Source organism: Coffea arabica, chromosome 1e, assembly GCF_036785885.1.
Source record: "Coffea arabica cultivar ET-39 chromosome 1e, Coffea Arabica ET-39 HiFi, whole genome shotgun sequence".
NCBI lineage: Eukaryota > Viridiplantae > Streptophyta > Magnoliopsida > Gentianales > Rubiaceae > Coffea > Coffea arabica.
Genome location: NC_092311.1, coordinates 23,709,039 through 23,722,100, shown reverse-complemented (window position 1 = coordinate 23,722,100; position 13,062 = coordinate 23,709,039). Strand labels below are relative to the sequence as shown.

General features: G+C 42.4%; 1 protein-coding gene across 1 annotated transcript; it reads right to left on the bottom strand.

Annotated features, from left to right (window-relative positions):
• Positions 1 to 4,289: 4,289 nt before the first annotated feature.
• Positions 4,290 to 11,370, bottom strand: LOC140016394 (uncharacterized). Its single transcript, XM_072069893.1, has 4 exons — positions 10,808 to 11,370; positions 10,474 to 10,693; positions 8,045 to 9,879; positions 4,290 to 7,659 (listed from the first exon to the last, which is right to left on the bottom strand). Exons 1-4 carry the CDS (start codon positions 11,368 to 11,370, stop codon positions 4,290 to 4,292), a joined length of 5,988 nt encoding a protein of 1,995 aa, XP_071925994.1.
• Between the last annotated feature and the right edge of the window lie 1,692 nt (positions 11,371 to 13,062).

Here is a 13,062-nt window from a genome sequence, read left to right as displayed (position 1 = left end):
CAAAACCACAACTGGAAGGCCGAAAGGGCAGGACAAAACTCAAGAACAAAACCTTAAAAAAAATCTGTTCGGTAATCTGAAGTCATTTTTCCGGCAGACATTTGGACATAACTTAGATACCCCTCAAACCCAAATGCCCAGATTCAAAACCAAATTTCCACTTCTGTTATCCAACACAAAATTCAGCATGAAACTGAAATGCAAAACTCAGCTAGCCATTAAAAAAGAAGAAAATGCAGGCATTGGATGTTTCATTCATCAAAAGCTCGCTGCAATTCCAGGTTTAATTCTTTAGCTTAGCTGTGTTTAATCTCATGCAAAAAAATTCATCCCAACGCAGTTATCATGCTACCAAACATCCAGCTTAGACCTTAAGCCGGCAAACACAACATTTAACACTACAGCATGCAAAAATTAGTCCCAGAAAGGCCATTCTTTAGCTCTTAAGTGGAGGCCCATCCAGATGACCAACAAACATCATTGGATTCCCCCACCTTGCTAGCGATCCAAGTTTCTGCAGCTAAAAATCTAACCAAACCATCTTCGTACACGATTCTCCCCCCCCCCTTTTACAATCAGATTAGATTAAGGAAAACAGGTTCTAGGATAACCCATTCCAGATTCATAAAACGAAGGCAGAAATCTTCTACGTGTGGATTCTAAATAAGCTTGCAGTTCATTTAATTAAAACAGATGCATCATGGCCGGCAGACTCATTGAACTTGGAATGAAGAAAAAGAGGAAGCATATTGAAAGTTACCTTGAGAGTCTCAGCTTGAAGAAACGGAAGACCTGTCGGCTTAGAAAAATACCGTTTCTCACGGAAATAAAAACCCTGCGAAATCCGGAGCTTTCTGGTTCTTCCCGTAGCTTCCTTCGCACAGATTTGGTTCTTGAATTATCGTGGCTACTAGCAAGTTTAGGAGCAATATGAAAAAGCCAACAGAAACTCAAAGTTTGGATCTTTATCCGTACTTCTGGAAGCTGAAACGGAGGTTGTCTCCCTTTACTCTCGATTTTCTCACAATTTTCTCTTCCTTCCTTAAGATTTCTCAGCCATCACTCTCATTCTATTTATCTTACCTCTCAAACCCCTAAACCCTTGCTTGTAAGGTGAGGATGAGGGGCAAGGACAGGCCCCCTCATCCAGCCCTCCAAAGGGCAAGCCTGGCCGTCCTTGCACGCTGCAAAAAATTGCAGTGTGCATGCTGCATTTTTTTTTTTTTTCAACTAATTAAACAGAAATTAATAACAATAAAAATGAAATAAATGATAATAACAAAGTTTATGATAACAGAAATTGAACAGCAAATTACAACTTCCATTTTTCATCCATTTTCTTTTTTTCTTTTCTTTCTTTTCTTTACTTAAATAAACATAACAATAAAAGAAATAACAATAAAATGCCACCAAAAACACAAATGCTTGTAATCTGAAACAATAATATATTTTTTCTTTTTCTTTGAAAAACAATTAAAATGTATCAAAAAGCAAATAATGCCTATTACACTAAAAACTTTTCCTTCAAATTTCAAACTTTTCACTTTTTTCAAAACAGGCCAGTATGCATTAAACCATTTTTCCCATTTCTTTTTCCCCTTTTTTTTATTTTCACTTTTCTCTTTTCTTTTTTTCTTTTTTTTTTCCTCTAAAATAAATCTACGCTAAAACTTATAAATTAAAAACTACAAAAACAACTAAAAACTAAAAAGGGAAATAAAATAAAACCTAAAAAAGCCAGACAAACGAAAATGAGCTAAAATGCAAAAACCGTCTAAACAAAAATCAACCGATTATCACTAAAACCACACATACAACATTAATTCAAAAATTTGGTGTCTACAGTTTGCCCCTCTTTGTCTGAGTTTTGAAAAAACTTGAGACAAAGAAGTGGACACCAAATACTTACCTGTGCTATTTGGCTGCAAAGAGGATTCCGATGAACAAGAATTCTAATACGGGACTGACCCGAACCAGAATTGAAAACGGGACTGACCCGAACAGAAATTTAAACGGGACTGACCCGAACAGAATTTAAACGGGACTGACCCGAACAGAATTTAAACGGGGCTGACCCGAACAGAAATTTAAACGGGACTGACCCGAACAGGAATTTAAACGGGACTGACCCGAACAGGAATTTAAACGGGACTGACCCGAACAGAATTTAAACGGGACTGACCCGAACAGAAATTAAACGGGGCTGACCCGAACAGGAATTTAAACGGGACTGACCCGAACAGAATTTAAACGGGACTGACCCGAACAGAATTTAAACGGGACTGACCCGAATAGGAATTTAAACGGGACTGACCCGAACAGAAATTTAAACGGGACTGACCCGAACAGAAATTTAAACGGGACTGACCCGAACAGAAATTTAAACGGGACTGACCCGAACAGAATTTAAACGGGACTGACCCGAACAGAATTTAAACGGGACTGACCCGAATAGGAATTTAAACGGGACTGACCCGAATCAGGAATTTAAACGGGACTGACCCGAACAGGAATTTAAACGGGACTGACCCGAACAGAATTTAAACGAACAGAAATTTAAACGGGACTGACCCGAACAGAAATTTAAACGGGACTGACCCGAACAGAATTTTAAAGAATTTAAACGGGACTGACCCGAACAGGAATTTAAACGGGACTTCACTGGGGAAGTTTGAGACAATGAATTGAATTTTTACCTGAGAGTAGTTCAAATTTTTGTACTTAGAGGGAGATTGGATCTCTGTAGTTGAAGCGATGGCTGGTGTTGGTCCTTATAATCCAACTTTGCAAATAACATTGCTTTGGGTTTGAAAAAGAGAATGATCGCTGTCATTTGTGAACGCAGTGTTCCTGCAAGAAAAGAATAAATAATGGACTTGCCACCATTATTTGATCCGGTTTGCCTTGAGAATCGTGTAAACATGAGTCTTGTACTATTTTTGCCTCTGTTCTGCGGCATCCGTCTTGGTCGAACTTGTGACTTTACAAATTCTGAGACTGATCAAATACGGATTTACCACGTCACCCAGTCCAGGTGGCAGCTTTGTTGCATGTCACGCACTATAACTGATGATTGAATCCCTTATCTTTGCACAATCATTAGGGTTTATCACTCATTTGAATTCAATGGTAAAAGAATGATGCGTGGAAATTCATCATATAACAATCAATGTATATGCAAGATTATTTCCTACGTCAGTCACAAATGAGCATGCAAAAGAATGTAGACAGTCATAAGCAGTCATACACAAATAATGGAGAACAATCAAAAAGGTTCGTAAAGATACATTTTGCAAAAGAATATTTGTAAAGAACAATACAAATTTAGCCAACGAATATCATATTCAAGACTTTGGATATTTTGCTTCGGAATCCGATACTGACAAAAGTATCACAAACATGAGGAAAAATCCCAAACGAACCAGGTCACTAGCTGTTCCTTCTCGCGCTCGTCCGTTGTGAAAAACCCGCCTTGGCGCCCTTTCGGGTTTTCACCAAGGTTGCCCCTACCCTTTTTGTTTTTGATTTTTCTTTCTTCTTTCTTCTTTTCTTTTTGTTTTTGTTTTCTTTTCCTTTTTCCTTTTTTTTTTTTTTTTTTTTTTTTTTTTTTACAAGGCGCCCTTTCGGGTTTTCGCCTAAAGAACAAAGAAACATCTCGACCATAATCGACTCAGAAATATGAGTTAAAGGTTTCAGGCATCAGTAAAATGCACTTCCTTTGTAGATTAGGCGAAGGCATTACGGACATCACTTGCCAGTTGATTATCAAATTTTGCTAATAGAAATGCAACAAATGACGGAAGCCAGGACTTTGGGCTTTGTAATGAGGTCAGGTGGGGTGTTTTTCCAGAAAGGTTAAGGCTTGAAAGCAAATTCGATGTCAGGGGTAAAATAAACTGAGATTGCTCTATTCTGAAATCGTTTCCGATTTTGAACGAAACCAGGGAAAATTTGCCCCAGTTTGATCGGATTTTCACTCTTTGCATTTTCTTCATTGCACTTCCCTCACTTTTGCATTTCTCTTTGAAAACTAAATTTGCCCCAGTGTAAGGGTTCTTTCTTCTTTTTTTTCTTTTTTTTTTTTTCTTTTTTTTTGCTCTTCTCTCTTTCAAAATTAAAATTTTGCCCCAGTGTGGGGTTTGCAATTCTCAGGGGTTATCAAACGAAAATTTTGTCAATTCTGATGGCTCAAAGAGGACAAGTAGGGATAAAATATTTTTAGTGTAAAAGAAGATGGCCTGACTTGCGTTTCGCCATTTGCATGAATTCCTGAAGAAAAATTTGCATCATCAAATGAAAAACTTTTTGCACATATCTGAGTTGATGGGTTGAGGGAATGCTCGTCCATCCATTTCTGCTAGAATAAGGGCTCCGCCAGGTAATACCTTTTGGACAATGAACGGCCCTTGCCAGTTTGGAGCGAATTTGCCTTTAGCTTCATCTTGCATTGACAAAATCCGCTTCAGCACCTTATCACCTTCTTCAAATGCACGCCGATGGACCTTTTTGTTGTAAGCCCGGGCCACACGCTTCTGATAACACTGACCATGACAAATAGCATTGAATCGCCTTTCATCGATCGACGTCAATTGTTCATGGCGCTGCTTTATCCAATCAGCCTCTTCTAACTTAGCTTCCATGAGGATTCGCAACGAAGGAATCTCAACTTCGGCTGGTAATACAGCTTCCATTCCATACATCAGTGAATATGGCGTTGCCCCAGTCGACGTCCGGATAGAAGTCCGATACGCCATCAATGCATAAGGCAACTTTTCATGCCAATCGCGATGCCTTTCAGTCATTTTGCGGATAATCTTTTTCAAATTCTTGTTCGCGGCTTCCACGGCTCCGTTCATCTGAGGCCTATAAATGGCGGAGTTGCGGTGTCTGATCTTGAATTGCTCGCACAGTCCATCCACCATGTCATTGTTCAGATTTTTGGCATTGTCAGTGATAAGCGTTTCAGGCACCCCAAATCGGCAGATGATGTGATCTCTCAGGAAATTGGCCACTACCTTCTTCGTCACATGTTTGAATGACTCCGCTTCAACCCACTTGGTAAAGTACTCAATCGCCACCAATATAAATCGATGTCCATTTGAAGCAGGAGGATCGATTGTACCAATCACGTCCATACCCCACATTGAACAGGGCCACGGGGCAGTCATGCTATGCAACTCAGTGGGTGGAGCGCGTATAATGTCACCGTGCATTTGGCATTTTATACATCTCCGGACAAAGTCTATACAATCATGCTCCATAGTAAGCCAGAAGTATCCGGTTCTCATGATTTTCTTCGCTAGCAAATGGCCATTCATGTGAGGTCCACAAACGCCACTATGCACTTCTTTCATCATATATTGAGCTTCATCTTCATCAACGCATCTTAAAAGGTTCAAATCAGAGGTTCTTTTGTACAACACTTCACCATTTAAGAAAAATTTGGAAGCCATTCTACGCAGAAAACTCTTGTCTTTTATACCAGCATGGAGAGGATAAGACCCAGTTTTGAGGAACTCCTTAATATCATTGAACCAAGGAATACTGTCAGAAGACTTGTCTACAGCCCAACAGTGGGCTGGCTTGTCTTGAAACTGAATCTGGATCGGTTCGATCTTCAACTCATCTGGATACTGAATCATAGAAGCTAAGGTGGCCAAAGCATCGGCAAATGCGTTTCGGGCTCGTGGGAGATGTCTGAACTCCAAATTTTGAAATTGCTTGGCCAGAGTGAGCAAACTACAATGGTAGGGCAGAATTTTTGAATCTTTGGTTATCCACTGCTTCAAGGTTTGGTGCACGAGTAAGTCTGAATCACTGAAAGCTACCAACTCTTTGATCTCCATTTCCAAAGCCATTTTGAGACCAAAAATGCAGGCTTCATACTCAGCCATGTTGTTTGTGCAAGGAAATTGCAATTTGGCAGCGGCAGGGTAGTGCTTCCCTTCGGGCGACACCAGAACAGCTCCAATTCCAGCTCCGAGCGAATTTGAAGCTCCGTCGAAGAAAAGCCTCCATTCAGGGCACTGCTCACTTATATCGTCCGTGGCGCCTACAAATAAGATCTTTTCATCAGGGAAATAGGTGTGAAGTGGTTGATAGTCATCATCCCTCGGATTTTCCGCCAAATGATCAGCTATAGCTTGCCCCTTGACGGCCTTCTGAGAAGTGAAAACAATATCGAACTCTGAGAGAACTATCTGCCACTTAGCTAGACGTCCAGTCAGCATCGGCTTCTCCAAAAGATACTTCAAAGGATCAGACCGGGAAATAAGATACGTGGTATGACTCAACAGATAGTGTCTCAACTTCTGGGCTGCCCAGGCCAATGCACAGCAGCTTTTCTCAATGAATGAATAATTAGCCTCGTACTGCGTGAACTTCTTGCTTAGATAGTAAATGGCTTGCTCCTTCCTTCCAGAGTCATCGTGTTGCCCCAGAACACACCCTACTGCTCCGTCGAGCACTGATAGGTACATGATCAGCGGTCGGCCCGGTTTGGGTGGCACTAGGACCGGAGGGTGCAGCAAATAATCTTTAATCTTGTCAAAAGCCTGTTGGCACTCTTCATTCCAGTACAACGGCACATTCTTTCTCAATAACTTGAACAACGGCTCGCATGTGGCCGTTAACTGGGCAATGAATCTCCCAATAAAGTTGATCTTTCCTAAGAAGCTTTTCACGTCCTTCTGAGTTTTCGGCACTGGCATCTCTCGAATGGCTTTGATTTTTGCCGGATCTATCTCTATGCCTCTCTTGCTCACGATGAAACCCAACAATTTACCAGCTGGTGCCCCAAAGGCGCATTTCGCAGGATTTAACTTCAAATTGTATTTTCGCAGCCTTTCAAATAGCTTCCTCAAATCATCCAAGTGATCCTCCGTCCTTTTAGACTTGATTATGATGTCATCCACGTAGACCTCCATCTCCCGGTGGATCATATCATGAAATAGGGTTGTCATGGTCCTCTGATACGTTGCTCCAGCATTCTTTAAACCGAAAGGCATGACTCGGTAGCAAAAGGTACCCCAAGGGGTAATGAAAGCAGTTTTCTCCCTATCCTCCTCTGCCATCAAAATTTGGTGGTAGCCAGCAAAACAATCGCAAAAGGATTCAATCTCATGTCCGGCAGTATTGTCTAAGAGAATGTGAATATTTGGTAGAGGGAAATCATCTTTAGGACTGGCTTTATTAAGGTCTCTATAGTCAACACAAACTCTCACCTCTCCACTCTTTTTTGGAACAGGGACTGGGTTTGAAAGCCAAATAGGGTAATGGGAAACAATGATAATGTTGGTTTGGAGTTGTTTTTCAATTTGTTCTTTTATTTTGAGGCTTATATCTGGTTTGAATTTTCTGGGTTTTTGCTTTACGGGTGGAAAAGAAGGGTCTGTGGGTAACCTGTGCACCACCACGTCAGTTGAAATACCAGTCATATCATCATAGGACCACGCAAATACATCCTGGAACATAGTCAGGAACTCAAGCATCTCCTTTTTCTGGCTCTTATTCAAATGAATACTAATCTGCACCTCCTTAACTTCATCCTCAGTTCCAATGTTAATCTTTTCTGTTTCTTCCAGGTTCGGTTTCGGTTTTTCCTCATATTGTTCAAGATCCTTTGCAAACGAATCGGATACTTCCTCATTATCACTCTCGCTTTGGAGTTCGGATTCACAAACCTCCAAGTCGTGAGTGATATAGAAATTGCCATTATCGAATTCCAGAATTGTGATATCCAAAGGATCAAATAATTTTATTTTTGGCCATCTGAAAGAATTAACGAATGTGGGATAATAAGTAAACAAACACACAACCAACGAATGGACAAGCAATATAAACAAGCGAATAGACAACACAACATGACAAGAACAACTCGTGCATTTTCATAAAGACCTTTGATTGAAAGCAAATGGAAATGAAAACTTAACAATATTTACATGCGCAGACGTTAGTCAAAAAGGAAATTGTTTTCATTGGCTATTTACAGATGCAAAGGCATTTTCATGAATTCACATGAATGATAAACCCCTTTCATTTTTACCGAAACTCCTTCCGAACAGGCAGGGACTCGGCTGTCCAATTGAGAATTGATCCTTCAGGAATGTCAGGAAATTCAGCTTCGCCCGGAACAATATCTTCAAATGTTGCCCCAACGAACAATTGAGCCAAACTCGCTTCAATTCCGTCAACTGGGTTGATTTCTGACATGATCACCTCAGCTGGTCGTGGGAAAGTATAACGCAGTGGTGGAATGTCAAGAACCCCTTGCCTTCCTTCTTTCTCCGCTCTCTTGCGCTCCTTCATCTCCTTGAAATCCTTGGCGGTTGGTCTGAAACCCAAACCGAAGGTATCCCTCTTTTCTACTATCTTCACTGGCTTCAGGATCCCTTGCAGTTCACGCCCCAACCCCTTGTCGAATTTGTATCCTCCACGAATCATTTCTCTGGCCATCATTACACTGGCCTTTGAGAGAGTTTGTTCCTCCGTGGTTATCCAACTTACGGAGACTATATCGGATGTGCTGTGAGGGGACATGGTAACACTTTGACTACCCTCTTCTTTAACTCCAGAGTCAGTGATCACCAGGCAGTCCTCTTCAGCAAAGATAGTGATTAGTTTGTCATTTACCACGAACTTGAGTAATTGGTGCAACGAAGACGGCACAGCCCCCGACTTATGAATCCATGGCCTTCCAAGTAAGATATTGTAAATGCTCGGGAAGTTCATGACTTGGCAAGTTATTTGAAATTGGGCCAGCCCCATCTCGATTACTAAATCTGCCTCCCCTATTGGCTCCCTCTGCGCTCCATCAAACCCTCTAACAATAGTCCCTGAAGGCCTCAGCTTGATGTCTTGCAATCCTAGTTTCTCTAAGGTACTCCAAGGACAGATATTCAGCGCGGATCCATTATCGATTAACACCTTAGGCAGCATTTTTCCGTTGCACCTCACTGTTATGTACAACGCCCTATTATGTCCGATGCCCTCCGTCGGCAATTCATCGTCAGAAAAAGCAATTTGCTTGTTGAACAATACGCTCCCAACCACGTTTGAAAAATTATCAACAGAAATGTCCCTCGGAATTTGAGCTCTTGTTAATATGTCAATCAATGCATCCCTATGCACGTCCGAAGAGAAAAGTAGGTCCAACATGGTTATCTGGGCAGGTGATTTGCTCAGCTTCTCAACTACATTGTACTCACTTCTCTGAAGCCTCTTAAGGAAATCCAAGGCTTCTTTCTCAGTGATTGTTGGTTTAACGGGCGGCTCGGAGTTATTTGCTCGAATCGGACTGGCAGCTTCAAATGGACTTGCAATCTTCCCCGATCTGGTAACCACTGACACCTCCTTCTTTGCAATTGACTTTTCCCCAATCTGTACATCAGGCTCATCATAATTCCATGGTACCTGTTGCAGGCTTAAAACAGGCTCTTGCTTTGGGAATTCAATGACTACGGGCTCCAAAGCCTCATTCTCAGCTGGCGTGAGATCCAAGACAAAAGGCTTGTTATCTTCTTCGAATGGCAACTCTATGACAAACGGTTGGTCCGTGACCCCAAATACCTCAGCTTCCCTTGCCAAAACTTTGACCTGTTCCATATACTCCGTGTCATCCATAATGACCCCGATGGTATTAACATGGTCCGGCAAAGGGTTCCTATTCACGTTCGGCCCTTGTGTCTCTCTCCTTCTGACTATAATTTCTCCAGACTCAACCATATCTTGAATTTTATGCTTAAGTGCTTTACAATCCAAAGTTGAGTGTCCAGGTGCCCCCGAATGATAAGTGCAGACAGCTTGCGGGTTATACCAGGCGGGCATGCCATATGGATAGGTAGGAGGGGGTACCATACCAATTTTTCCGGCGGCCTTTAACTGATCATACAATTGGTCTAAAGGCCTACCTAAATTGGTAAATGTACGGCTAGGAGGTCGGTTGTAAGGTTCAGAAGGTTGAGGTTGGTTGTAAGCAGGTCTATTTGGAGGCGGAAATCTTGGGTTATATGGAAGGCGTGGTCGGTTTTGGGGTGGATTTGGTTGAGAAATTTGAAAAGGGGCTGAAGGTGGGTTAGGATAGCTTGGGCGAGGTCTAGGGTGCTGGATATTAGTGGCATATACAGGGTACGGGTTTGGATAATAAGGGTAATGGGTTTGGTAGATTGGGCTGTGTTGGTATCGAGGTCTGGGTGAAGGATTTTGGTTCCAAACAAAGGTTGCATCCCCCTCCTTCTTTTTGAACGGTGGCTTTTTCACATTGCTTCCTTGACCTTGTAAAGCATCCAACTGAGATTTAAGGGCGGAAACATTGACAATCTTCCCAGCCCTCACAAAGTCATCAAACTCCTCAAGTTTATTTACAATTGCAGCAAACGAACATCCGGTCATACGGAAAATCTCTTCAAAGTACGGCGGATCATGGGCTTTGATGAATGTGCGAATAATTTCATCCTCAGTCATCGGTGGTTCCACCTTCGCGGCTACTTTTCTCCACCTCTTGGCATAGGTCTTGTGGTCCTCAGAAGGCTTCCTTTTCGTTCCTTCCAGAGTAGTCCGGGTGGGAGCCAACTCGCAGTTGTACTCATATTGTCTCACAAATGCATTAGACAAATCAATCCAGGTTTTCACGTCTTCAAGTTTCAGGTTGGAATACCAGTCAAGCGCATCCCCTTCCAGGCTCTCGGGGAACAACCTTAAAGGCAAATTCTCATCATCCACGGGCTTTCCCAATTTGTTGGCAAAAAGTCGGAGATGTGTCTTGGGATTACCCGTCCCATCATATTTGTTAAATTTAGGGGTTTTGAACCCCTCAGGCAACTGCACGCTCGGAAAAAGGCACAAGTCATCATAATCCAGGACTCCCTGCTTGTTCAGCCCCTGGCTCTTCCTTATAAATTCATCGAAACGATCTAGACGTCTGAGCAACTTCATATCGATTGGAGCAGAAGATTCACCCATTTCAGGCTTATTTTGGAAAGTGTGCTCCGGTATCACGGGTTCTGCAGTGGTTTGATAGAAAACTGGTGGGTTCAGATGCATGTTTGGGTCACTTTGAGGCTGAAATCCTTGACTATAAGAAGGGTAGAAAGGAGGATTTTGAGTGAAAGCATATTGCGGGTTAAAAGTTCCCTCAAACGTAGTTTGAAACGGAGGAATAACAAATGGTTCGGATTGTGGTTGTGTAGCGGGTACAGGTTCAGGTCGCACTCCGCTACTGACGAGCTCGTCAATCAATTTCTTCTGAGCGGCCATTTCAGATGCCATCTCCCCAAATTTAGTGAGCAATTCGGTCAACTGAACCCCGGGACTTGCAATCTCCGGCTGGGTCGTTGCAACGGTCTTTTCCGATGACTCTTGTTGGGTACTCATGTCTACACGATTCCTTTGGGCCTTACTTCGGGATCGCGTTATAATGGGGCTTCGTCGAGAAGCTATGTTTAAAATTTTACCTGAGAATGCAAAAGACTTCTTTAGATAAACCAATCGTTATTAGCTTTCTGCAATTTATTCAAAAGGGAAAAAGAAAAAGGCATGAGTTAGTAATTATTCAAACAACTCGGATGCATGTCCTATGGGGGGACCCTTTTTGTGCCAAGGGTAGGCCTAGCATGAAAATGCAACCTTCGGGGTAAAATCCCATTTTCAAACCTGTAAGTGAATATAGAAACAGGAATTCTCATTAAAAATGGACAAACTCAGTCCTTTTTTACAATTTCATTGATGGTTCGACCAACCATTCTTACAAAGTCCTCATGTCTAGCTAATTTAGTATGTTGGGATTCCCTAGAACTCCCGATACTGAGTTTCCGAATTTCATCTTGGATTTTATCAAATGCACTCAATGCCTTTTCCAATTTCTCTGTCTTCTTTGCCTCTTTCCTCAATTGTGAGCGGGCGTCCTCCAATGCTTGATCGGCCACCATGATCTGCAACTGATGATCCTCCAGCTCTTTCCTTAGCTTCCCATTCTGCTCCTCGAGACTAACGGCAATCAACGGTGTCCTTTCTCTCCCTTGTTCTATCATTGATTTGATCCATTCGTTGTACTCCAAGATGACCCTAGGCTCTACTTTGTTCACTTGGTCCAAATGCAGGTTGTCCAAACTACACAGATTCCCCCAGCCTTCTAATACCATAGTCCGGCACTCAGTGACTGTATTAAGCTCGATACTTCCCATTTCCCGTATGGTCGGCACTCTCTGCGGGTACCCGAACTGTCTCATAACTCGTTGTGGAATGTACACAATCAACCCACTGGTACTTGCTAATGGAATGAAGTCAAATTGCGTAGTCTTGAAAGCTGGATCCCTTACTTTCGTCCAATCGAGAACCCACTGTATCTTATCCGAAGTCAGAGCATTGAATTCCTGAATAAACAAGCTTGGAGACGCTATTCGATAGTATCTGCTAACCCTTTCTCGGTGCGACTCGACCCAGTTTGCTGTTGGAAGACATGACCCCAATGGATTTAGCGCTCTTTTTGACAGATGTTCCATGGCCCACATTTGGAGCACCAGGTTGGATGCATAGAAAAACCCCCTCTTCTTTTGGCATTCAGTAACGGCAGTGAAGATATCAGCAATGATGATAGGCACCAAAGTAGGGGTCTTCTCCTTAATTCCTAGAAACACGCTTTGCATCATGTTGATTGTTGAAAAGGTAACCTTCCCATGCTTTTGCGGGAATAAAAGTAGACTAGTCAAGGCTAATCCAAAGACTTGGACTCGCTTTCCTTCCCACTCCTCTTTGCTAATGAAGAAGTCGTCATGGTGTTGATCATAAGAATCCCTTCTCCCAAATCGTTCGTACAAGAACTCCAGTGGACATGATTTTGCGTCCGGGTGCTGGTTCATACTAGCTCGTCCCAATCCCAGAAACTTGCAAAACTGCTCTCTAGTGCCACTAGTTGGGTACACCATAGGGCTTCCTTTCCCAGGCATTTGCAACAATCCTTCTATCTCTTCTAGAGTGAGTGTTAACTCGCATTCCCCAAATCGAAAGACGGAGCCTTTAGGATCCCAATACTCAAGCAGTGCTTCAATGATTGCCATGTTTGGGGCT

Excerpts from the sequence above, each read along its gene's own strand:
- LOC140016394 (XM_072069893.1), bottom strand. The coding sequence starts at position 11,370 with ATGAGTACCCAACAAGAGTCATCGGAAAAGACCGTTGCAACGACCCAG. Across the intron at positions 9,880-10,473 it reads GGAGAAAAGTAGCCGCGAAG|TTAAAGGCCGCCGGAAAAAT; the intron begins GTGGAACCACCG and ends TTGTATGATCAG. Across the intron at positions 7,660-8,044 it reads CCTGTTCGGAAGGAGTTTCG|CGAGAGTGATAATGAGGAAG; the intron begins GTAAAAATGAAA and ends CGAACTCCAAAG.